Source organism: Ranitomeya imitator, chromosome 1, assembly GCF_032444005.1.
Source record: "Ranitomeya imitator isolate aRanImi1 chromosome 1, aRanImi1.pri, whole genome shotgun sequence".
Lineage (NCBI taxonomy): Eukaryota > Metazoa > Chordata > Amphibia > Anura > Dendrobatidae > Ranitomeya > Ranitomeya imitator.
Window position 1 is genome coordinate 717,273,234 of NC_091282.1, and position 26,745 is coordinate 717,299,978.

Sequence of the window (26,745 nt, forward strand, 5' to 3'; positions counted from 1 at the left end):
AACGGTCTACCAAGCAGCACCTCAACAACAACTAGGGGTGCCTCTCAATTTGAGAAGGACTGCAGAACGTGTACATGGGCACAGTATCATTACCACTTTGCATAAAGTGGAGACTTCTGCTTTACAATAAGAGCAACAAATAAAATAGACTATATTTTAATGCATAAACTGGAAACGCAAACTAAAAGGGAAGTCTGCTTCATAGTGGGTTCTGCATAAAATAAAAAAAGTCGTATAGTCACGACTCGGACCGGGGACGTTCCAGCAATGTTGGTGCTCTGGCTCCCGTAGTTCATGTGACATTGCTATGTTCCATCAGCGCTGCAGTCAATCATCACCCACTGATGGAATGCAGCTCTCAAATGACATGACAATATCATGTGAACAGGAGAGTTGCAGCATCGAAATTGTTGACAGGCCGCTGTTCCCGGAAGTGAGAATAATGTGTTTTTTTGTGAAATAAGTAGTTTCCAGTAGTGGACAATCCCTTCAATATTTGACATGGCGGTTCCATCTCTGGGCTTGTACCATTATGTCCCATCGTTAGTGAACTTGCACCGATATATTATGAATAGGACCGTTTGCCATAAACATTTCCTGACAAATTTTGTGACTAGAAGCACAATGTAGACACTTGGGCGAGAGATCAGAAACAACCTGTTAATGGCGGCTTCTGCCTCCCACATCAACGTCTGTCTGAAGACAAAACAGAATCATAGCGAAGATTTTCACATCTCCATTACTGCTCAAAACACCAACTAGGCCACTGTCTCTTTAGGACTCTGAGTTTTTGACATCTGTGCTCGGAGGTTTATAGGAAACGGTTGTCCGATTTGGGAAAAATTGCAGAGTTGAAGGACAGATGAGGGACATTAACGCCCCGAGTCCCATCCGCCAAATACGGTCTGAAGCAGGACGAAGAGATACACTTCTATGTAGTCACAGGCAAAGTATGGTGCTGCAAGTGAGTGGGCAGCAGCATGCCAATGAAGACCCACTTTATAAACAAGGTGACGTTACTATGGAAACACTCCATGGCGACACAGCAAAAGGCAAGAAAAGGAGGAAAAAAAACAAGAGAAAGAATGAGACAGGAAAGTGCTCAACTGTTTACATTAAGCTGTGGCCTGGGACAAGATGAAATATAAAATGTGAGAAGACGAGTTACTCAATGGAGAACCTAGTTATTTGGGATGTGTTTCTGGTAAAATTAATACGCAATGTGACAGAAGTCACAGAATTTAAGTTATAACAATATTAAAGGGATACTCGGGAGAAGCATTCATCTATTCGCTTGATAACTGATAAATCTGGATAGATCAAGTCTCCCGAGATCTCAATCTGCGCATGCGCTGCCACTGGCGGCCATTTTCCCATATCCCACCGAAGGGATATCATTGGAAAAATGGACTCTGAGATCTCTCTGCTTCCTGCTCACTAGGTAAGAATGGTCCAAAAGTCCAGTTGTGAGGTGTAAGAAGCGAATGGTGGTTATAGGAAGCGATTGATTGCAGTTACCATATATACTAGAGTATAAGCCCATTTTTTTAGGCTGAAATTGCCCCTCTTGGCTTATACTCGAGTCATACCCAGGGGTCGGCAGGGGATGGGGAGCAGCAGCGATCTAATAATACTCACCTGCTCCTGGAGCGGTCCCTGCACGTCTGTTCCCCAACGCCGACAGCTTATTCCTGTAGTGAGCGGTCACATGGTACCGCTCATTACAGTAATGAATATAGACTCCACTCTCATAGGGGTGGAGCCGCATATTCATTACTGTAATGAGCGGTACCATGTGACCGCTCACTACAGGAAGAAGCTGCAGGCGCCAGGGAACAGACGTGCAGGGACCGCACCAGGAGCAGTTGAGTATAACAAAGTGCGCGATATTCACCTGCTCCCCGTTCCACCGTTGGCGCCGCTGTGTCTTCTGCATCCTCTGCACGGACGCTCAGGTCAGAGGGCGCGATGACGCAATTAGTGTGTGCCGCACTCTGCCTGAGCAGTCAGTGCAGAGGACGGGGAAGACACAGCGGCGGTCGGCGGTGGAACGGGAAAGGTGAGTATAGCAAGTGCCGGGGGCCTGAGAGGGGAGTATGTGATTTTTTATTTTTTTAATCGCAGCAACAGCATATGGGGCAAATATCTGTATGGAGCGTCTTATGTGGCCATGTGCAGCATTATATGGGGCAAATATCTGTATGGAGCATCTTATGTGGCCATGTGCAGCATTATATGGGGCAAATATCTCTATGGAGCATCTTATGTGGCCATGTGCAGCATTCTATGGGGCAAATATCTCTATGGAGCATCTTATGGGGCCATGTGCAGCATTATATGGGGGCAAATATCTGTATGGAGCATCTTATGGGGCCATGTGCAGCATTATATGGGGGCAAATATCTGTATGGAGCATCTTATGGGGCCATGTGCAGCATTATATGGGGCAAATATCTCTATGGAGCATCTTATGGGGCAATTTGCAGCATTATATGGGGAAAATATCTGTATGGGGCCATGTGCAGCATGATATGGGGCAAATATCTGTATGGAGCATCTTAAGGGGCCATGTGCAGCATTATATGGGGCAAATATCTGTATGGAGCATCTTATGGGGCCATAATCCACATTTTTGGAGCATTATACAGGGCAAATGTGTCTATGGGGCATCTTATGGGGCCATAATCAGCATTTGTGCTGCATTGTATGGGGCAAATGTCTGTATGGAGCATCTTATGGGGCCATAATCAGCATTTGTGCAGCATTATATGGGGCGTATTTTAATATGGAGCATCTTATGGAGCCCATCATAAACTGTATGGAGCATTATATGGGGCGTATTTTGTATGGAGCATCTTATGGGGCCCTTTATGAACTGGAGCATTATATGGGGCTCCTGATTCAATATGGATATTCAAAAACACTTAACCTACTGATGTCTCAATTAATTTTACTTTTATTGGCATCTATTTTTATTTTTGACATTTACCGGTAGCTGCTGCATTTCCCACCCTAGGCTTATACTCGAGTCATTAACATTTTTGTTTGGTGTTTTTATGTGTGAAATGATGTACAATTTGCCTTTTTTTCTGCAACAATGTCAAGGGAGCCAACACTGTCAGCCATGAAGTGCCATTATATATACACACACATACATACATACATATACACACAGACACATATGTTTGCACACTGTTTGGCCTAAAGTATTATGACACCACTAAATGCAGGTTTTTCATTCACACCCATTGCTACAGGTGTATACAATCAAGGACCTAACCACATAGTTACACAGTGGGTTTACAGAGTGCTCTGGTACACAGTGCATATAAGTCCCCTTCGGTCCTGCTGATTTGGTAACTGCAGTATTCCAAACCTTCTCTGGTATTAACATCAGCAGAAAATACTGTGCACCGGGAGCCTCCTGTCAGGTTTTCATGGCCGAGCAGCTGACTGCAAAGTGCCAACTGTAACGGTTGGTGGAGGGGGCTAATGGTATGTGGTTCTTTTTTATAGTTCCAGTGAAAAGAAATATTAACCCCTTAACGATCGCAGATACCCCTTTTAACGGCGGCAGTTAAGGGTACTTAAACCACAGTGCCGTTAAATAACAGCGCTGTGGAAAAAATGAATAGCGCATCCCAGAGTCGGATTTTCTCTGGGGTCTCGGTTGCCAGGGGTAGCTGAGACCCTAGAGAACATGATTCGGGTTTTTTTTTTACCGACCCCCGGGTTGCGATCGCCGGTAATTAACAGTTTACCGGCGGTCGCAAAAACCCCCCCAAAAAAACGCAATTTCCCATTTAATTTCTCTGTCCTCCGATGTGATCGCACATCAGAGGACAGAGAAATGGTGTCCCCGATAGCCCCCCGATACTCACCTGTCTCTAGGGTTAGGGCTAGGGTTGCGGCTAAAGTTAGGGTTAGAGTTGGGATTAGGGTTTGGATTAGGGTTAGGGTTTGGATTAGGGTTGGTATTAGGGTTAGGGTTGGAATTAGGGGTGAATTGGGATTAGGGTTAGGTTTGAGGTTAGGGTTGAGATTAGGATTAGGGGTGTGTTGGATTTAGGGTTTTGATTAGGGTTATGGTTAGGGTTGATATTAGGGTTGTTTTGGGGTTAGGGTTGTGATTATCGTTAGGGTTGTGATTAGGATTATGGATTGGGTTGGGATTAGGGTTAGGGGTGTGTTGGGGTTAGGGTTGGAGTTAGAATGGGGGGGTTTCCACTGTTTAGGTACATCAGGGGGTCTCCAAATACGACAGCCAATTTTGCGCTCAAAAAGTCAAATGATGCTCCCTCCCTTCTGAGCTCTGCCGTGCACCCAAACAGTGGTTTACCCCCACATATGGGGCATCAGCGTACTCGGGATAAATTGGAGAACAACTTTTGGGGTCCAATTTCTCCTGTTACCCTTGTGAAAATAAGAACTTTGGGGCTAAAAAATCTTTTTTTTGTGAAAAAAAATTTTTTTTTTATTTTCACGACTCTGCATTATAAACTTCTGTGAAGCACTTGGGCATTCAAAGTTCTCACCACACATTTAGATAAATTCCATGGGGGGTCTAGTTTCCAAAATGGGGTCACTTGTGGGGGGTTTCTACTGTTTAGGCACATCAGGGGCTCTCCAAACGCGACATTCCAGCCAATTCTACATTGAAAAAGTAAAACGGTACTCTTTCTCTTCCAAGCTCTGTGGTGCGCCTAAACAGTGGTTTACCCCCACATATGGGGTATTGACGTACTCAGAGAAATTGCACAACAACTTTTGTGGTCTAATTTCTCCTGTTACCCTTGTGAAAATTAAAATTTGGGGGCAAAAAGATCATTTTTGTGGAAAAAATGCGATTTTTTAATTTTCACGGCTCTGCGTTATAAACTTCTGTGAAGCACCTGGGGGTTTAAAGTGCTCACCACACATCTAGATAAGTTCCTTGAGGGGTCTAGTTTCCAAAATGGTGTCACTTGTGGGGGGTTTCCACTGTTTAGGAACATCAGGGGCTCGCTAAACGTGACATGGCGTCCGATCTCAATTCCAGCCAATTCTGCATTGAAGAAGTCAAACTGCGCTCCTTCTCTTCCAAGCTCTGCAGTGCGCCCAAACAGTGGCTTACCCCCACACATGGGGTATTGGCGTATTCAGGAGAAATTTCACAACAAAATTTATGGTTTAATTTCTGTTTTTACACTTGTGAAAATAAAAAAAATGGTTCTGAAGTAAAATGTTTGCAAAAAAAAGTTAAATGTTCATTTTTTCCTTCCACATTGTTTTAGTTCCTGTGAAGCACGTAAAGGGTTAATAAACTTCTTGAATGTGGTTTTGAGAACCTTGAGGGGTGTAGTTTTTAGAATAGTGTCACACTTCGTTATTTTCTATCATATAGACCCCTCAAAATGACTTCAAATGTGATGTGGTCCCTAAAAAAAAAATGGTGTTGTAAAAATGAGAAATTGCTGGTCAACTTTTAACCCTTATAACTCCCTAACAAAACAAAAATTTTGGTTCCAAAATTGTGCTGATGTAAAGTAGACATGTGGGAAATGTTATTTATTAACTAATTTTTGTGACATATCTCTCTGATTTAAGGGCATAAAAATACAAGGTTTGAAAATTGCAAAATTTTTAAAATTTTCGCCATATTTCCCTTTTTTTCATAAATAATCACAAGTAATATCGAATAAATGTTATCACTAACATGAAGTACAATATGTCAAGAAAAAACAATCTCAGAATCAGCGGGATCCGTTAAAGTGTTCCAGAGTTACAACCTCATAAAGTGACAGTGGTCAGAATTGTAAAAATTGGCTCTGACACTAAGGGGTTAATGCTTCAGCACAAGATATTTTGGACAATTGTAGATTCCAGCATTGTGGGAACAGTTTGGGGAACTCTTGGGCTCTTTTCTGTTCCCTGTGACTGAGCCCAGTGCACAAAACAAGGTCCATAAAGACATAGTTGGGGGGGTCTGGTGTGGAAGAACTTGATCCCAACCCCATCCAACACCACTGGAATAAACTAGAATGGAGATTGTGAGCCCGTTCCCCTCCTCCAACATCAGTGTCTGACCTTACAAATTATTTTTTTTAATGAATGATCAAAATTCTCCAGATACCTCCAAAATCTTGGGGAAAGGCTACCTAGAAGAATGGAAGCCGTTATTGCTGCAAAGGTATCAACTGCATATTAATGCCTAAGGATTTAGAATGGGAGGTCACAAAAGCTCCTACGGACACACACATATGCATTATTTGTATTAGGTCCTTTTAGAATAAGGCTGAAAAATCTTATTGCCACCTTTACCGACCGAAGAAAGCAGGTAATAATGTAGATTGCTATCCAAAATAGATGTTACTAGCAACTGAATACTAAGGGAATCCGTCACCAGATCTTTGCCCCCTAATCTGAGAGAAGCATACCACAGACACAGAGACCTTGATTCCAGCAATGTGTCACTTACTGGACAGCTTGCTGTAGTTTTGATAAAAAAAACACTTATCAGCAGGAGATTATCACTAGAGGACTAGTAAACTTGTCATATAGTCCAGCAAATCGTGAGCTCTGCAGAGCCCCTCCCCCAACACTGATTGCAGGTATTTGCTAATATTATTGCCAATTATAAATGACTAGATTGTGGCCCGATTCTAAAGCATCGGGTATTCTAGAATATGCATGTCCCCGTAGTATATGGACAATGATGATTCCAGAATTCGCGGCAGACTGTGCCCGTCGCTGATTGGTCGAGGCAACCTTTATGACATCATCGTCGCCATGGCAACCATTATGACATCTACGTCGATACTGTGCCCGTCGCTGAATCAGAAACGTGAGATGTCTACGTCCTTTATGACATCATCGTCGCTGTGCCCGTTGCTGATTGGTTGAGGCCTGGCGGCCTCGACCAATCAGATACGTGGGATTTCTACGTCGATGCTGTGCCGGTCTCTGATTGGTCGAGGCCAATCAGAGACGCGGGATTTCCAGGACAGACAGACAGACAGGCAGAAAGACAGACAGACGGAAAAACCCTTAGACAATTATATATATAGATTGGCATATCCCTTTCCTCGTGTGCAGACAATGCAGTAGCTTAGGTATCCATGGTTAAGACCACTTGCATAGTGACAGTTAGTGGTCATAGCCGTAGATACCTAAGCTACTGCAATGCTCTTCACATGGGGTAAGTGAAATGGCTAATCAGAAGAACTATACTACATTTCTAATTGGAGGGATTTGCTAATATTATTACACTTACTACATATTGGGATAGGATCTTGAAGATGGGAATACCCCTTTAGTGGACGTATTTAGAAGGAAATTTATCTAAAGGAAATTGTCTTTGATCGCAAGCACACTTATTCTTTCAGCCATTTCTACAATTTCACAAAGTTTGGAATATTAATAAGGGGAAGAGTCTGCACCTTTGCTTACCGCAGTCTTTTTAAGAAATCTGCTTTCTCCCAGCTGCTGGTAGAACAATTACGGTACTGTGGTTGCTATGAGATTTGTTTGATTGCTCCCCAGCCCCCTTTCTGAAGCTGCAGTTCTGTGCAAGGGGGCAGGCAAGCTATAAAAGTGTCTCCAGCTGCAAAAATGGCAGCCAGATGAGCAAGAAAGCTGGAGTGGGGGGAGGAAAGGATATAGAAGCCTCCCCTCCCCCCACCGCCCACTCACAGCCACAGAACTTTTCTCCTGTCATTCTGGAGCATCCTCCAGGCAGCCAGGAAGCTAAATTTACAGTGACTGCGCTGGGGCCAGCAGGATGTGGGAGATTGTGAGATTATAGTATATCGCCCAGACCTAATCTCTGCTCACAAAATACCAATCCGGGGACACTCAAATCCATTAACTGGAAAGGAAAAAAAACAATAGAAAAAGAATAGAACAAGAGAGGAAACAATACAAGAATAGGAAACAAAGTTGCAAACTGGAGGAAGTAAACAAATGGATGTTCAAAAACCTTAAACTAGGAGGACATATCCTTTTTATTTTTGGCAAAAATTAGGGCAGGAAATCTGCTGGTGTCAAACAGACGACTTTTCAGTAAGTACATCAGTCACTTTTTACAACATTCACTTGGTATTTGTCATGCCAGAGACATTAGCCCCATCACAAGGCACCAAATATTAGCCTGGAATCTCTTTGAAACGACTTGTTGTGTCTGTCGTATATACTGCAGTATTGTTCACATAGATTCGTTGTAAAAGTTTTGGGGTGTTTTTTTCTCTCGTTTTTTTTTTTCCATGCAAGACACATGTCGATGGTTCATCCGCTTCCAAACAACAGCGAGAAGAGTTGGGATTCCGAAGAGTTCACTAAGCAATTATATAATTGCAATAAATGAAGTCCAATCACTCATACGGACTCCAGACAAGGCCGAGCCCTAACTTCAAACACTGATGATAATTGCCCATTTATCTTTTTTTTAGGCGATTATAGCCAGAACCCCCTTCTTTTATTTCTGGCAGGAACAATTAGATGTATTACGTACCTGAGATCCTTCCTCTGATCCAACATCTGATTCCCCATGAGATGTAGGAAAACCTGCACATGCCAGGAAGAAAAAAAAATTCATATTTACAAATTGGAAATATACATTTCAACAGTATAGTCGAAGGAACACAAGACAAGTCCTAGGCTTAAATTGGTTAGCAAAACAGCAGAAACCAAGCTGTTCTCGAGCTATTGCAACTTTTGTGTCTTTTTTATTTTATGCTATTCCGCTTTTGTAAAATGAAGGGTATTTTCTAAGTTGGGAGGCCATAAACATAAGGTTCATATCAGCCAAATCTGTTGATGTTCTTTTTACCATCCAACCATGTAACATGGATGGGGCAGCACGGTGGCCCAGTGGTTATTACTGCTGCGTTGCAGAACTGGGGCCCTGGGATCAAATCCCACCAAGGACAACATCTACAAGGGGTTTGTATGCTCTCCCCGTGTTTGCGTGGGTTTCCTACGTTTCTCCGGTTTCCTACCACAATCCAAAGACTAGATTGTGAGCCCAAACATCGTCTGTAAAGCACTGCGGAACATGATGGCACTATATAAGTAAACATAATAAATATGGTAGTATCTGTACTTTCCCTGATGATAGACGTCGAAAGAACAATGATTGGCCAGGTTGGATTTTATCATGTTTGGTCCACACTACCACCAGGAACCTACACCTTTGGAGAACACATACGAGAGCCAAACGTGCATGTGTATCATGGGGTGGGAGATGGGTAGAAGCTGTCTGGCAAATGAGTTTGGTCAACTGCTAGCTCAAGTTCACCGCCATCATAACTGTAAAGGATGGATCAGGTAAAATTGTGATGAGCATAATGTAAGTGTAGGCCTTGACCTCCACATAGGTAATGAAGGCCACTTACTACACTGAGCAAAATATAGAAGAACATAACAAAAGAGAAGACAGTTTGCTGTTGATATGATTAGCTGCAAAATAAACGTAGCCAATGGGTATAAAAAATAAAATCCAGTGTCCTAAGTGATCGATATAATTTTACCGGCTGACAGAAAAGGTGCTGTATTATTTGTCCACCTGTATATCAAAGGGGAGCAAAATTCATATGGAGTTACCTTGCGTGAGGTCTTCAATGGCACGGCGTATTCCCCTATCGAAAGCTCTAGCATCTGCTGGACTCTGGAACGTGAGGCCAAATTTCTTGTCGCCAATCTTCCAGTGGTGGAAAGTAGGGGTGACTTTATTGTAGACCAGTTCTCTCTTCAGAACACACTCCAGGACCACCTGAAAAATAACACACAAGTAACGATAGACTACAGCTAGAAAGTAGGATGACACACCACCATATGTTTCAATAAAAGGTTGTTCCATGCTTGAATAAAAGAGTTCGTCAGCTGATGACTCAAGACTAAAACTGATCATTTCACAAGGGGTTATTGCACCAAAACATCTGCTGAACACAACTGACAGACCATATGCGCTGGGTGGGAAGAAATCTTCTTTAGGTTTGTCATGTATATCTAGTCATACACTAGTCATGTCATCGCCATAAAAGGGCTATGGTAGCAATCGGATACATTTATGGGAGTTTTTGGGGTCTTATTTTGCCGACAAGATTTAAAGAGCAGCGTTCACAATTTCTTGAGGTCCCAAAGGTAGGACTCCAAATAAATCAAATATGGTATACTACTATTGATATTAGGAGAGGTGGGAAACTATCGATTTTTTCTTGGGTGTATCCTATCATATGAGATCAAAGTAAAGGGCTGAAGGTGGCCTGCAACACTTGAAGAACGCAAGAGATCTTGTCAGTTCTACACTTTTCAACAAACCCTCACCTGTAATGAAAGGTTTGTGTTATGCAGAATGAAGTCACACATTATCTGGCTGCTTAGTCTGAAAAAAATACTTCTATATAAAAAGACCTACTAATTGCATGAATGAGAATTAGTCTATTTATTGAAGTAAAGCTCCTTTGATTAAAATGAGTGATCCCACAAAGAAAATTTATTCCCCAGAATGGGTGACAAATATTAAATTGCAGGAGTCCCACCGATGAGAGATGAGCGAACCCGATGTAGTAAAGTTCGGGGTTCGTATAGGTGTCTAGTGGTGAACTCCGAACATAGACTTCTCCTGAAAGTCCATTTGACAGTTTGGGAAGAGACAGAGAGCGAGAGAGGGCGAGCGCGAGAGAGAGAGGGCGAGCACTAGGGAGAGAGGGCGAGCGCGAGGGAGAGAGGGCGAGCGCGAGAGGGAGGGAGAGAGGGCGAGGAAGAGAAGGCGAGGGAGAGAGGGCGAGAGGGAGAGGGCGAGGGAGAGAGGGCGAGAGGGAGAGGGCGAGCACGAGAGAGAGAGGGCGAGCGCGAGGGAGAGGGCGAGCGCGAGAGGGCGAGCGAGAGGGCGAGCGCGAGGGCGAGGGAGGGCGAGCGCGAGGGAGATAGGGCGAGCGCGAGGGCGAGGGAGAGAGGGCGAGCGCGAGGGCGAGGGAGAGAGGGCGAGCGCGAGGGAGAGAGGGCGAGCGCGAGGGAGAGAGGGCGAGCGCGAGGGAGAGAGGGCGAGCGCGAGGGAGAGAGGGCGAGCGCGAGGGAGAGAGGGCGAGCGCGAGGGAGAGAGGGCGAGCGCGAGGGAGAGAGGGCGAGCGCGAGGGAGAGAGGGCGAGCGCGAGGGAGAGAGGGCGAGCGCGAGAGAGAGTGGGCGAGCGCGAGGGAGAGAGGGCGAGCGCGAGGGAGAGAGGGCGAGCGCGAGGGAGAGAGGGCGAGCGCGAGGGAGAGAGGGCGAGCGCGAGGGAGAGAGGGCGAGCGCGAGGGAGAGAGAGCGAGCGCGAGGGAGAGAGGGCGAGCGCGAGGGGGAGAGGGCGAGCGCGAGAGAGAGAGGGCGAGCATGAGGTAGAGAGGGCGAGCACGAGAGAGGGCGAGCGAGAGCAAGCGCCAGAGAGAGCGCAAGAGAGAGCGCCAGAGAGCACCAGAGTGCCAGAGAGAGCACCAGAGAGCGAATGCCAGAGAGAACGAGCGCCAGAGAGAACGAGCGCCAGAGAGAACGAGCGCCAGAGAGAAAAAACACGAGTGCCAGAGAAAGAGCGCGAGCGCCAGAGAGAGCAAGCGCCAGAGAAAGAGCGCAAGCGCCAAAGAGCGCGAGCGCAGAAGAGAGAAAGGGCGTTTCAGAGAGCACCAAATAGAGCGCCAACGAGAAAGAGCGCCAACGAGAGCGCCAACGAGAAAGAGCGCCAACGAGAAAGAGCGCCAACGAGAAAGAACGACAACAAAAGAAAGAGAAAGAGACAAAGAGAAAATTTTCAGCTCCAAGGTTTGGTTCACCATTGATTTCTATGGGGTTCGGGTTCAGGTACCGTATGGTACCTGGACCAAACTTTGGACTAAAGTTCAGTGGAACCAGAAGGACTCGACCTTCCACGTGTCAGCTCATCCCTACCACCGATCACTAGTACAGGGTTTCCAAGTGCGATCTCGGGGGGTAATCTCACTCAAGTGTTTCCACTGCATCATTTTAAGAACGGCAGCATGTATGTTTGATCTTTGCTCCAGAACATCTCCTCCTCAACATGACCCATACTGATGAGAAGAAAGGGTCCTCAAGACCCCGCACATGTACATCAACTTTGATTAAAGAAAAAAAAAAAAAAGTGTTTAATGCAACATTTCTATGCAAATACCCATGGGCAGGATAAAAATAGTTTACATTAGTATTTGGCACAAACTGGAATGATGTAAAATGGTGGCCTTTGCTAAAGTTCTAATGTGCAGGATGGATGAGTGAACCTCTCAAACATTCCCTTCCAGGCAGATAATTAAGTGGCCACATTGACTGTTTTGGTCGATCCACCTGTTTGGCTTCCAGAGAGGTGGTCTTCTACCGCTTGGTATACATAGAGACCATTTAACAGAGCACATATCCTAATTTTCTCAGTGTTAACATACATCCTTCTCGCTGACCTCGGGCAGTCCCGATGTGGGGGTGGGAATATTACTTACCGTACGTACCTGTATACATGGCTTTATGAATTAGGTCCAATACACACTCTCTCTAGCTTGTACAGTGTAAATATTAGCTCTCAGGGTCACAGTTTGTTTCTGCGCACTCTGCACACTTCATTCCCGTATAATCGCAAAATATGTAGAACTATTGTGCAGTAATAAAAACACGTAACTTATGTAGGGGGTCTTATCTATGTGTACACATCTTCTGATTAGGATTTTCAAGTTTTTTTGTAACCTTTGTATTTCATCATATAGATAATCTATATGGGTTGGTTATGGGGGTGCATGCTGGAGAAAGGGGGCAGCTCCCCAAATCTTGCATCGGCTCATATTCACACTCAATTTACCCCCAACAGCGGCACTCCATGGGTTACTGCATTTATATTCCGGACCGAATAATTTGTGAAACTTTTAATGGCTTTCAAGAATACGTGAAACTTTGCACGACGGGTCAATAATAATATGTGGAACTCAGAGGGTCAATAACAATATGTGTAACTTTGCACGGTGGGTCAATAACAATATATGGAACTTTGCATGACGGGTCAATAATAATATGTGGAACTTTGCACGGTGGGTCAATAACAATATGTGGAACTTTGCACAACAGGTCAATAATAATATGTGGAACTTTGCATAATGGGTCAATAATATGTGGAACTTTGCACGGTGGGTCAATAACAATATATGGAACTTTGCATGACGGGTCAATAATAATATGTGGAACTTTGCACGGTGGGTCAATAACAATATGTGGAACTTTGCACAACAGGTCAATAATAATAATATGTGGAACTTTGCATGATGGGTCAATAACAATATATGGAACTTTGCATGACGGGTCAATAATAATATGTGGAACTTTGCACGGTGGGTCAATAACAATATGTGGAACTTTGCACAACAGGTCAATAATAATAATATGTGGAACTTTGCACGGTGGGTCAATAACAATATATGGAACTTTGCATGACGGGTCAATAATAATATGTGGAACTTTGCACGGTGGGTCAATAACAATATGTGGAACTTTGCACGGTGGGTCAATAACAATATGCGGAACTTTGCACAACAGGTCAATAATAATAATATGTGGAACTTTGCATGATGGGTCAATAATATGTGGAACTTTGCACGGTGGGTCAATAACAATATGTGGAACTTTGTGCAGCGGGTCAATAACAATATGTGGAACTTTGCACGACGGGTCAATAATATGTGGAACTTTGCATGATGGGTCAATAATAATATGTGGAACTTTGCACGGTGGGTCAATAACAATATGTGGAACTTTGCACAGCGGGTCAATAACAATATGTTGAACTTTGCATAACAGGTCAATAATAACATGTGGAACTTTGCATGACGGGTCAATAATAGTATGTGGAACTTTGCATGACGCGTCAATAATAGTATGTGGAACTTTGCACGGTGGGTCAATAACAATATGTGGAACTTTGCACGGTGGGTCAATAACAATATGTGGAACTTTGCACGGTGGGTCAATAACAATATGTGGAACTTTGCACAGCAGGTCAATAATAATATGTGGAACTTTGCACGGCGGGTCAATAATAATAAATGCAACTTTGCATGGCGGGTTAATACTAATATGTGGAACTTTGCACTCTGGGTCAATAATAAGTGGAACTTGTGAAAGGCAGAAGTGATGGCTGAAAAAATTCATCTGGCTGCTATCTAATATGTATTGTCAGTAAGGAGAAACCAATGTTTTACAACATATTTTTTTTTTTTTAATAGTCGTTTATGTATAAATGGCCAAAAAAACACATGGAAATAAATGAAGCCCAAGCATTGTATTGTCTCTGTTACATAGAAAACCATTTAAATACCCTGAAATGATAATTATAATGCTACAAATCCCATCAGTCTTGTAGGGAAGTCCTATAACATCATGCCTTCCTTCTGCTCATATATCTATATCCATGTTTGGAAAAAAAAAGGACTATTTAAAAAAAAAAAAAAAAAAGAAGAGGGGGAGGGGGTCATTAACTCCAGGATGTATGGGAAAAGACTGATCTAAATAGAGAGTCAGACAGTAACATACCGCAACAAAATGATTTCACCAGACAGACATATAATTCACACTAATAGGTAGTCCGGGTGTATTTGTAGGCTCAGAGCTGCATCAGCAGGATGCCATGTGGATTTATTCCTGGGCCTTACAGGGATCAGATGGAGGCACTGTGATGGCTTCCTGTAGACTGGCTGGAGCCCAGAGCAGGAAGGTGACAGTAATAATGCAGGATGTGTGGAAGCAACATGAGGTCTGACCTGACTCTCCCTGGCCTCTTGCATACAGGAGGCTGCAGCTGGTCCCAGGAGGAGGCCTCTTTGCTGCTCTCCAAAAAAAAAAAAAATCGATACCCCTGCTGCCTCTGGAGGTCACATTCCTCTCCTTACCGTTCCTGTATTGCTGGACTAAAGATGCTCTCTCAGCATTATCGCTCAGATCCTGCGTCTCCTGCATTATTTTATCGTCATCCCATTTGTGCTTTCTATGTAGTTTTATCATAATAGCGACCATCACTACCATCCTACAAATGTGTCTTTGTTACATTTCAGCTTTAGTTTTTTTTAATCTATCGGGCGTTGCTTATGTTACGTGTGTCTGCATGAGAATATATCATGTTTGTATCTTAAGAAATTGATGTCCTTTACAAAATTATCACAAGGATGATGGGGGGGGGGGGGGGGCACTTCTTTCTAATCAATTCTAATCAAGTCGTTCTAAAAGAAAAGGGCTAATTTTTAGACTGTCTAATTTTTAGACCGTGCAATCTTTGACAAGACAGTCTTATAACGCCCACAAAAACACGGCGGGTCATGCTGGATGATAAACTTGATGCATCTTTACAACAGTTTTTTCCTAACTGTATACAATCTTAGTTGGTAGGTTTGTTGTCTCCTTACTGAAAAGGTAAGGAAAATTTTTAATTTATGCAAATTTATTATGCATTTTGAACAGGTTTTTTTGGAGCGCAAATTAAAGGGGACGTGTAGCATTATACATGAAGGACGATCTGTGGACAGATAATTATAGAGGAGAAGCTGAACATGAATATGTCTGTTGGAGAAAATTTTGCATCACTTGTTTTTTACACATTGAAATACCTTGTATGCTTATGAGTCCAGCGGGCGGTCCTACAAGGAAGACAGCCAATCACTGTGAAAGGACCGCCTACTGGACTTACATACAGATAAACATTAGGGATTTTAACGGCTAAAATAAATTTTACTGAAACTTTTTCCACTAAAATCTATATCAGTTTGATCAGCTCCTCTTACCATCACCTCACATAATTTTGCCGACAGTCAGAATTCTGGTGCATTTAGCCAAGTAAATCTCCAACTGAAATACTACTTCATATCTCACAGCAATAACCAACTATTGTTTATATATTTCATCATATTGCTGAATGCGGTACAAGAATCTATGTAAAGCACATACTATGACCAAATAATGTCGACACACACGGCATGCCTTCGCATCAGCTTGACCGCAGGGGTGAATAAAAGATGGGGCATGTTGAGATCCAATATGCCAGATATCTATTTTCGCCCAAAGGTCCCTCACTACCTTAAAATCTGGAGGCCAACAAATAGATGAGATGTTTAATAAACCCCCTCCAAAATAAAGTGGTTCTGTGACTTGTATATAGTCAATTTATGGGTGGGAAGGATTGAAATGTTCCAAAATAATTATATTTCCCCATTATATCAAATACAACTTATAACTAAAAAAAATGACAATTTACTATGAATCCTTGATTTCATCTTGATATTAATGTGCTCTCGAGTATGTGGAAATACCAAAACAGTCATCTAACAACTTCTGATCACCAGTGCTAAAATCAATAATTACTACAAAAACATAAGAGCGTTACTTCACCTGATGGGAAAAATGACTGGAAAAGGGCTAAAGATTTCAGGGACTTACTTAAGCACTCTGAGGGGTGTCATGGGAGCGTGGGGGGTTGGGGATAGACTTTTACAAGAGGCCATAGTAAGTGAGATCTGCTTGTTTGATTAACTAGATCATTGCATTTACTGATGGGAAATCCACAGCGGGACGCGGCTGGTAAAAGCCGCCTCTCCAGACAGGCTCATAAAATCCTGCTCTTCCACAGACTATGCTGATAATAATCAATACGTCCACTGTAAATCTGCAAAGAGCAGAACTGTGCAGACGTCTCCTGGTATTCATGTAACCTATTCAAAATATGCAATAAAACTGCCCATCAGCTTCAAATCTCCATACAAAAATTAATACAGGTAACCTCAAGAGTGAAGTAGGAGTTAATGGAGTGCAAAAAGTATCATCTTCACCTACAGAAACGTAGAAATCTTTAAGCGAAGCAACATGCCTCACTTTAGAAGGTTGGAAAAACCCTTCAACTAAATGGCCGTTCAAATAATCCACGGCCAACAGGTCCACAAAGGGAGATTATTGCTGATCACCAACCGGGATCTTCCCTGTATGACTAATCTCTAGGATTATGGAGTCTGCCAAGCTGGAGTTGGGAGACCTAGCTCTCCTTCTAGAGGAGGACAACTGGCTCTGTAATGCGCATAGAAGGTACTACTAGAGTTGGTACCAATCGATTTACACATGACCCATTCTGCCAGCCGCGACAGTTGTCTGTGGCCACTGCATAAAAGTGGGAATGCCGCCTCATACCTGCCAATATTCATGGCTCTTCTTTTGATTGACCAAGCTGGTGGGCATCACTCTGACGTTGACATTGCGCTAGGATGGTTAATCAAAAGTCAAGGATGCCGGCAGGTAAAAGGCAGTACTCCTGCTCCCGTGCAGGGGTCAAAAAGCACTGTCTTGACCGATGGAACGAGACATCAGAAGTAAATTTTTACCAACTCCTGTAGCTACCCTATAATTTAATGTTTAACATCTTTCATGATGTCGAGGAGATAACCCCTGCAACAGCTGTACAGGGTGGCACTAAAAAAACAACCTTTACCTTTTGGAGGAGAGCTAATTTGCATACCTTCATAGGGCATTGTTTTTCCTATAAAGCTCCACAAGGAGATAAAGCAGCACCTAGATCTCCGTGAAAGGTGTCAACTGGCCAGCCAGCAGCCTACATTGCACTGACAAGGGACAACAACCCCCAAAAAAGCTGTTGGTAGATTGGTATTGACCTTTCTTGCGAAGTCTCTGGTTTTGCTAAATATAAAGTCAGACATTAACTTTTAGATGATAAGTTATCAATCTGCTTTACTCACATGGGTATTAAAAGACACTGAAATCTTCCAAGCTGTACTAAAGCCCTTTCATCCGGGAAATTAATGGTGGCACAAGGTCACAGTCTTGACCAATAATCTTCTCACATGTATCTATAACTTTTCAGAATGTCTTTACTTTTTGTGGGCTACATCCAGTACACATTACACACAAGGTGGAAAGCTCTCTGTCGTGGACCCATACAGATCTAGTTGAAGGGCTTTTCACCGTTGCAATTTAGGACATCCCTGCCGAACTAACCCCATATCCTAAATGTGACCAACAAAGCCCTTTAGCTGTCACAGCACACGGGATCAGACATGCAGGATCTCGTAGCTTTCAACCACAACCAGCCCGTCTCCTACAGACTCATTATCCTCTGTCGGAGACAGTGCACTGTCGCCATGGAGACAAATACGCCGCAACAGGCATGGTGACCAAGGACTACAAGAATATTTTCTTGAAGCGGGATCCATGTACGGTACTACAATTAAAAATTACTACTCCTGCAGATAAAGAAGGTTATTCAACGTCAAAATCATCCATGTGAAAAAGTAGCTGCCGCCGTGATGCTAGACATCTTTGCATCTTTAGCAGCAATAATTATGACCAATTGCTAAAATTTGTGCAAATCGATTTGCTCATCGCTATGGCCGCTGGACATGAGAGGAGAACCACCTCTTACCTGACACCAGCCGCAGCTCTTCTTTTGATTAGCTGGCCTGGCAAGTATCACGCCTCAATGATTATTATGCTGACTAATCAAAGCAAGAGCTGTGGTTGAGGTTAGGTAAGAGACGGTTCTCCTGCTCCTGACCGATAGCCACTGAACACTGTCATGGCCGATGGATTGGGGGTTTACAAATCGATTCACACCAACTTCTACCAAATACATCAGGTAATCTGGCTCCTGAAATGTATGGCAAACAGATGAACGGTTTCATTGACCGATCATTTCCTCTATATAGTGTCAACCGCAAGAAAAATAATGGTGGTCTTTCAGATGGATGGCCTTTTAGGTATTACAATGAAGGCCAAGTCTGCAGGAGCCGTTGGTTCATGGAGGGGAACATGTGCTTTAAAAGGGTATTCCCATCTCAGACATTAAAGAGGTATTCCCATCTCTAAAATCCTATCTGAATATGTAGTAGTTGTAATAATAATATTGGAGGTGCTGGCCATTCTCTTTTTCAGTGTAATAATATTAGCAAATACCTCCAATGAGAAATGCAGTATAGTTCTTCTGATTCACTATGTCTCTTACCCCTTGTGCAGGCATTAAAGTAGCTCACAGTCAGTGCGGGAAGCTGAAGGTGAGGGACGTGACAGACACCGGAATTTAAGTATGTAGTGTTTTTTTTTCTTTCTACTTTTACAATGGTAACCAGGGTAAACATCGGGTTACTAAGCGCGGCCCTGCGCTTAGTAACCCGATATTTACCCTGGTTACCAGTGAACACATCGCTGGATCGGCGTCACACACGCCGATTCAGCGATGACAGCGGGTGATCAGCGACCAAAAAAAAGGTCCTGATCATTCCCCAGCGACCAACGATCTCCCAGCAGGGGCCTGATCGTTGGTCGCTGTCACACACAACGATTTCGTTAACGATATCGTTGCTACGTCACAAAAAGCAACGATATCGTTAAAGAAATCGTTATGTGTGACGGTACCTTTAGATGCTACTGTCAATAGTGACAACATCATTATAATTTGTTAACAGAGTGTGGGGGCTTCCTATGTATCCCCATCGGCCCCCAGAGATCATGATTGTGTGGTCCTGATGTTTGCCATGGCAATTCACAACCAAATTCTGGCTTTAGAGTCTGACGGCTGTTGTAACCTGATCAGAAGTTAGAGGCATTTAGGTGGTAAAAATACACATTTTCATTTCTGTCATGCCACTTTGCATTAATTCCTGAAAAGCACCTGAAGGGTTAATAAACTACCTGACAGCCTGTTTCAATTTATCAGGGGGTGCTGTTTTTAAAATGGTATAAGTTTTGGGGGTTTTCCAATATATGGGTCCACTAAAAGCACTTTAAACATGGATAGGTCCTTAAAAAATTAATTTTGTAAATTTTCTTGAAAAAATTAAAAATTACTGCTACATTTTTAAACCTCCTAAAATGCTAACAAAATAAAAGAACATTTTACAAATGGTGCTGATGTGAAGCCGACATGAGGGAAATGTTAGTTATTAATGTTTTGCTGTGGTATGACGATCTGGATTAAAGGGAAAATCACTCAAAGCTTGAAAATTGCTAATTCTTTTACATTTTTCTCAAATTTCTGATATTTTTTATAAATAAACACAAAACATATCAACCTAAATTTACCATTATCATAAAGTATAATGTGTCACGAAAAAACAATCTCAAAATCACTGGGATTTGTTGAAGGATTCCAGAGTTATTACCACATAAATTGACACTGGGTCAGATTTCACAAATTTGGCTCCGTCATTAAGGGGTTAAATTTAGTAAACCCATCAGTGTGTACAGTCTGTATTCTGCAGTCAATGTTGGAGATAGAGGCTGACAGACATGGCAATCTGGTGTCAGTCTAAAAGTCTAAAGGGCAGTTCATGGGACTTGAAATTCTACTTTCAATTAGTGATGAGGGAACGTGCTGGGATAAGGTGTTTTTGGAAAATGCTCAGGTGCTAACCGAGTGTTTTCGGCGTGCTCTGATACTATGTTCGAGTTCCCGCGGAGCATGTCTCGCACATGCAGGGATTCTCTGTTTGTTAGACACTCCCTGCATGTGATGTAGCTGTCGAACACCCGCGACATGCAGCCGCGGGGAACATAGTATTCGAGCACGCCAAAATCACTCTGTTAGAACCCGAGCATGATTGAATAACGCCTTATCTGGGCACGTTCCCTCATCCTTACTTATAATGGATGACACCCAGTTACCAACATAATGTTATATTAGAAGACATCCACTCGTGCAATAAGTGCAGCACCTCGCGCAATTTCTCTCACCGTTTTATCTCGGAGTCTCTCTCCATGGACAAGAAAGTCTGCACTACCGTTATCCTCAGGGTGGGAAGTTTTGTACACGGTGACACAGCTGAGTCCCCCTCCTGCAAGCGGCAACCACCCGCCACTTGAGTCATCTCGCGTCATCACCACAGCTCGCACGCGTGCATAACTGTCACTGCAAGAGACAGAAACAGAAGATCAGAGCTGGAGGCTGGTAAAAAAGGGCAACCTGCACTGAAAAGGAATTGATGAATATTATGCACCATCACATGATAGAATATCCCAAATTTAGGATGTATACTTCACCGTTAAACCCAGGTTTTAGGGTAAATTGACATGTTGTGGAATAGTTGCGGAGTTGTCATCAGATATCCAGATGCCACGTTGCAGAATGATACACGTGGATGAACATTGCAAACCCCCTTTGACCTATTTCCACTATATCTTTAATTGGGGTTGTGATTCTTACTCTTGGCAATTCATTAATTTCTGGCGGAAAGTGTGTGGACACAACAAAAATATGTACTCAAGAACTCGTTCTAAAGAACAAAGGATTACACAGCACGTCCACCTTAGATTTTCTATAGTAAATAGATCAGGGAATACGAGTCCCATTATATCATGCCATCAATGTATGGAAAACATAGGGTAATCAAACAATTGTCACTCCATCTTACATGAACCCAATAACACCCCCTAATACATGGTCTTGCTGCCCTCTTTCCCTCTAACAAGGTAAAACATTCTCCTGTGGTATAACTTGCCTTCCATATTTTTAAGTTAACAATTCCTTTTCATAAGTATACCTATTGATGATAAGTGCTGGAACTTCCTAATACTCACTTCCTAGCATACATAGCACCTGCCGTTGTCTAATAGTTTGGCTACTATAAATTGAAAGCCTACCTCAGTAATAATGCCTGTATGCAGTTTGACAGGAGAGCAGACAGGAGTACAGCCAGGAGTGCAGGCAGGAGAGCAGAGAGGAGAGAAGACAGGAGAGCAGGCAGGAGTGCAGAGAGGAGAGCAGACAGGAGTGCAGACAGGAGAGTAGGAAGGAGAGCAGACAGGAGTGCAGACAGGAGAGCAGGAAGGAGTGCAGACAGGAGAGCAGACAGGAGTGCAGACAGGAGAGCAGGCAGCAGAGCACAGGAGAGCAGACAGCAGTGCAGGCAGGAGAGCAGGCAGGAGTGCAGACAGGAGAGCAGACAGGAGTGCAGACAGGAGAGCAGACAGGAGAGCAGACAGGAGAGTAGGCAGCAGAGCACAGGAGAGCAGACAGCAGTGCAGGCAGGAGAGCAGGCAGGAGAGCAGGCAGGAGTGCAGACAGGAGAGCAGACAGGAGAGCAGGCAGCAGAGCACAGGAGAGCAGACAGCAGTGCAGGCAGGAGAGCAGGCAGGAGTGCAGACAGGAGAGCAGACAGGAGAGCAGGCAGCAGAGCACAGGAGAGCAGACAGCAGTGCAGGCAGCAGTGCAGGCAGGAGTGCAGACAGGAGTGCAGACAGGAGTGCACTCCGAGTGCAGACAGGAGTGCAGACAGGAGTGCAGGCAGGAGTGCAGGCAGGAGTGCAGGCAGGAGAGCAGGCAGGAGAGCAGACAGAAGAGCAGGCAGGAGTGCAGACAGAGGAGCAAGCAGGAGAGCAGACAGGAGAGCAGACAGGAGAGCAGACAGGAGAGCAGACAGGAGTGCAGACAGGAGTGCAGACAGGAGTGCAGACAGGAGTGCAGACAGGAGTGCAGGCAGGAGAGCAGGCAGGAGAGCAGGAGCAGAGACACAAAGACCTCCCTTTACTGTAATCCATCTCATTGGGTATGCTGTTGGAGATGTATTACACTTGCCAACAGGGAGTAGACAGCAAGTTAACAGCACATATCAGGATTTCTTGCAGAAATTTTCCTGACAAAAACCGGAAGTTTCTGCCAGAAATCCGCATGCGTTTTTTCATGCGTTTTTGGTGCGTTTTTCCCAAATGCATAGAATAGCGGGAAAAACACAGAAAATCCGCAAAATTAATGAACATGCTTTTTTACGGCGATGCGTTTTTTTCGTGGAAAAAATGCATCATGTGCACAAAACATGGAGAATGCATTCTAAATGATAGGATGCATAATGTATGCATTTTAATGAGTTTTTATAGTGTTTTTACCGCGAAAAAACCACGAAAAAACCTGAACGTGTGCACATAGCCTAAGACCTCTATTGTCTGGCACTTTTTGAGCGATTTCTCCATCTAAGAAATGTCACTTAAGTAATAAACACTTTGCAATTCCCATCAGTTGTGCCTAAAGTGACTGAGACCATTTGAGAATTTAAAATAGTTTAAGAGAACTAAGAAAATAAAAATATTACTCACCTCTTCAATGCTGCACCACTCCAGAGGCCAGAGTTGGTCTTTGATTATTTTCCTGAAGCAACAATGCACCGTATTGGCACAAGAGCAGAGTAGGTAATTACTAGCCTCTTACTAGCTTCTGCATTGACGATACCATGAATGGTACGTGAATATTGAGGCACAAAAGAAGTTTCCCAAACCCACAGAAAAGAAAAAAAAAAAAAAAAACACCCCCCATTTTTGCACTTGCTGCTTTGTTCTCATTTCCTTTTTCACTTCACCAGAAAATATTCCTACCTTAGGCTTCTTTTACACATACCGTGTTTTTTGTGGCCTGTTATAGTGGGTCTTTTCTGCAGGCCGTATTGCCGCAATTTTCAAGGTCTGCTGCAATAACGGGCCTCAAAAAACCCTGCGGATCGCCGTTTTCCAAGTTCCCAATACTATAGCAAAAGTATTGGGGAAAAAAAAAACAGCGGTCCGCAAAACTGGAAGTGATGGCACACCGCAAAAACATCCTTCCATTGTTTTGCGGCCCCATTGATTTACAATGGGGGCCGTGTCCGTAAGCCGTGAAAAATATTGAGCAAGCTGGATCTTTTTTCACGGCCCATTGCTGCGGCCCCATAGAAATCTATTGCGGCCGCAAAATCACGGCAAGTGTAAAAGAAGCCTTAGGCTATGTGCACACGTTCAGGATTTCTTGCAGAAAATTCCTGAGAATTCCGGACATTCTCTGCAAGAAATCCGCATGCGTTTTTGCCGCGATTTTGCCGCGGTTTTGACGCGTTTTTTTCCGGACACTTCCCAATGCATTTTGGAGTGGGAAATCCTCAAAAAAAAACGGAAAATTAATGAACATGCTGCGTTTTTTGCCGCGATGCTTTTTTGTCGCGGAAAAAAACGCATCATGTGCACAAAACATGCGGAATTCATTCTAAATGATGGCATGCTTATTGTATGCGTTTTTTTTGCGGTTTTATAGCGTTTTTATCAGGAAAAACCGCAAAAAAACCGCAAAAAAACGCAACGTGTGCACACAGCCTTACACTCATGTACACCAAATAATTGTCAAGTACGGGATTGGACAGTCTTAGGGAGTCTTTAGTTTGAGTAATAATACATTATGTCAATATAGATCTGTACATGTCTAATATCAGTAAACTCAGAATTAGAGGATTCCTTTTAAGTGATACAATCAAGTGGCTATATTACTACATTAGAGAAAATGGGAGGAAAAAAACAAAAGAAAAAATTGCCAGACAAAGGTTAAAACATACCGTAGTAATCCTGATTTCCAAAAAGGTAAAAAACCTTGTCAAAATTGGACATTGGCGTTGGAACATTTTACCATGAAGACATTTCAGATAAATATTTTATTCCACAACCCTGCTTCCAAAAGAAAGGAAATCACGTTCTAGTCACTCCCAATATTTCCCAGAAATACAAGGACTCATCTAAAATAAATAAGCCACCGCCAATAAAACAGATATGCTTCTACCAAGAATACCATTTGTATGAACAATAAAGCACATTGGGCCAAGACCTCTGACACCATTCAAGTTCATGGCTACGAGAATCCAAAAATACATACGGAAGCATATAGTGTGATCTCTCTCATTAACAATTAGCTGATAAAGTTTAGTTTAAGCTATCTATATAGTTTATATTAAATTTGATAGGTGCCGACCTGATATTAAAGGTCCATAACTGTCCAATCAATTCATCTCTATCTGAATCTTCTGTTGCCTCTCCAAACAATCTCCAGTCCTCCATAGACCTTTATCTGCTTCTCAAAAAATCTTGTTCAAGATTTCTCCTGTGCATTCTCCCTATATTATAGTTTTCATTACCCCAAAATATCAGACACATTTGAAAGCTTCAAGATCAACCCCAAAACCCATCTCATAAAAGTACAAGCTACAATAATCCTGCGCCACTATGCTGTCATATCAGAGTCATCTACACCCTGATCCATTGTCTCCTCTATTCCCTGGGAGGAATCAGCGCTGGCGTCACCAATCACCGTCACTTGTCGAATTGAACATGAAGACGTAGTCAGAGATCAGCTGCAGCCCGCACTTCATTTTCATGTTCAATTCGACAAAAGGCAGGGACAGTGACGCCAGAGCTAATTTAGGAGCTGGGCTTCCATATCATAACCTCACGAAGGTTCGGGAACACGAGATCCGACACTGCTGGAATGGCGCCAGCACGGGAATGGAGTACAGGCCTTTTTATTTTATTGGGGCCAAACATTTAGATCAAGAAGGGGTTGTCCTAATAGTGGATAAACCCTTTAAGTGGTAGTTTCTATGGTCTGTACCAATAAGGCATGACACACAAGATCATCTGGGGTGTGTATTTAGGCTGCGCTGCATTGTTATTCTGTAAGCATGCCCACTTATTAAAGACCAAAAAATGAACTAAGTAAAACTGTCCATATCTCTGGAACTGTATGGCAAACTTAAAAAAAAAAAAAAAAAAGATTATCGTATTCAGGGGAGCAGAGGGAATAAACTAAGAGCAAAAACTGACCATTATATGAAGTTTATCATTCTTCATAAAGTTCTCAACCACAAAATGAAGGCAGCCTTTTTCAGCACAAATAAATAGGAAAAACAGTTGATTTTTTTGGGTAAGGCAAACATAAATCAAATGGTTTAACCAACTCGGTATCACAAGAACCTCACAGGCTATAACAGACTAATCAGTAGCTCAGTCTTTCTCCAACCTCAGCACAACTACCCCTCCAGCACCACCCATAAGCTAGTCAAACTGCCTTTTATTATGCCTGTAAGAACCAGACTAGAGTATGGTGGGAGTGACCTTTCCCACCCAGGCTCTTTTGGTCACTCCTATATCCCAGACCCAAAATCCAGACAAAATAAAACCATCTAAGTGACTTATTTTTACTGGCACACTACTCTTGGGACTTACATCACCGACGCCAGCCACCTCGGTGAAACATACCTACCAACCAGAACCAAACTCCTGATTGTTTGAATCTGTTAAGATAAAGAATGGCAAGAGCTCTTCCATCTATGCATTCAACAAGTTTAATCCAGGTGATAAAAAAAAATAAAAATCCAGTGTCAATTCACCCCCCCAAAAAAATTAAATGGCAACATGATGTTTTCTTAATGGACGGTTGCTTAGAATGTGAACCTCAGTGACATGCGTGTAAAGCATGTAGAGTCTATTATATTGTGGTGGCTGTCTGCTGGCATCCGACAGAGGGGTTATCTCATACTCTTGTTTATGCCCATGGCTTTGCAGTAATATTTTGAAAGGTGCCAGTGTTTGCCAGTCTATTTCCTTCAATTCTGCTGCGTGCACTTTTCTTGCAGGAAGGCTGAATGGCAAGCTCTGTGTATCCTTGTCTCATTCATTTACAGCCAGGAGCTAGGAAATGAGTACAGAACAGGGTCAGATGCATGCGCAAAGGGCCACCGATACCTCAACAGAACAAGTGCGGAGACTAGAACAATCCGAGTATGGACATTACCAATGTATATGCTGGAAATTACGGTACCAACTACAAGCTTTTCAAATTAATGACAAAGGTTTATTCACACACGTTTTTTTTTTATGTAGATCTTTCAGGCTTTAAAAAAAAAAAATACATTTGAAAATCAAGGGTTTTATTGTGCCGTTTTCAAAGCAGTTTTTGTTTATGGGCTTTCATTTTTCCA

General features: G+C 43.1%; 1 protein-coding gene across 1 annotated transcript in view; it reads right to left on the reverse strand.

The window, feature by feature from the left end:
- Positions 1-26,745, reverse strand: part of SPRED1 (sprouty related EVH1 domain containing 1) — an 87,593-nt gene that overhangs the window by 14,892 nt on the left and 45,956 nt on the right. The window contains exons 2-4 of the mRNA XM_069732493.1: positions 20,717-20,891; positions 9,580-9,748; positions 8,489-8,541 (exon numbers count right to left, since the gene is read on the reverse strand). Of these exons, the coding sequence (XP_069588594.1) occupies positions 8,489-8,541; positions 9,580-9,748; positions 20,717-20,891 (397 nt within the window). The remainder of the gene's footprint in view (positions 1-8,488; positions 8,542-9,579; positions 9,749-20,716; positions 20,892-26,745) is intronic.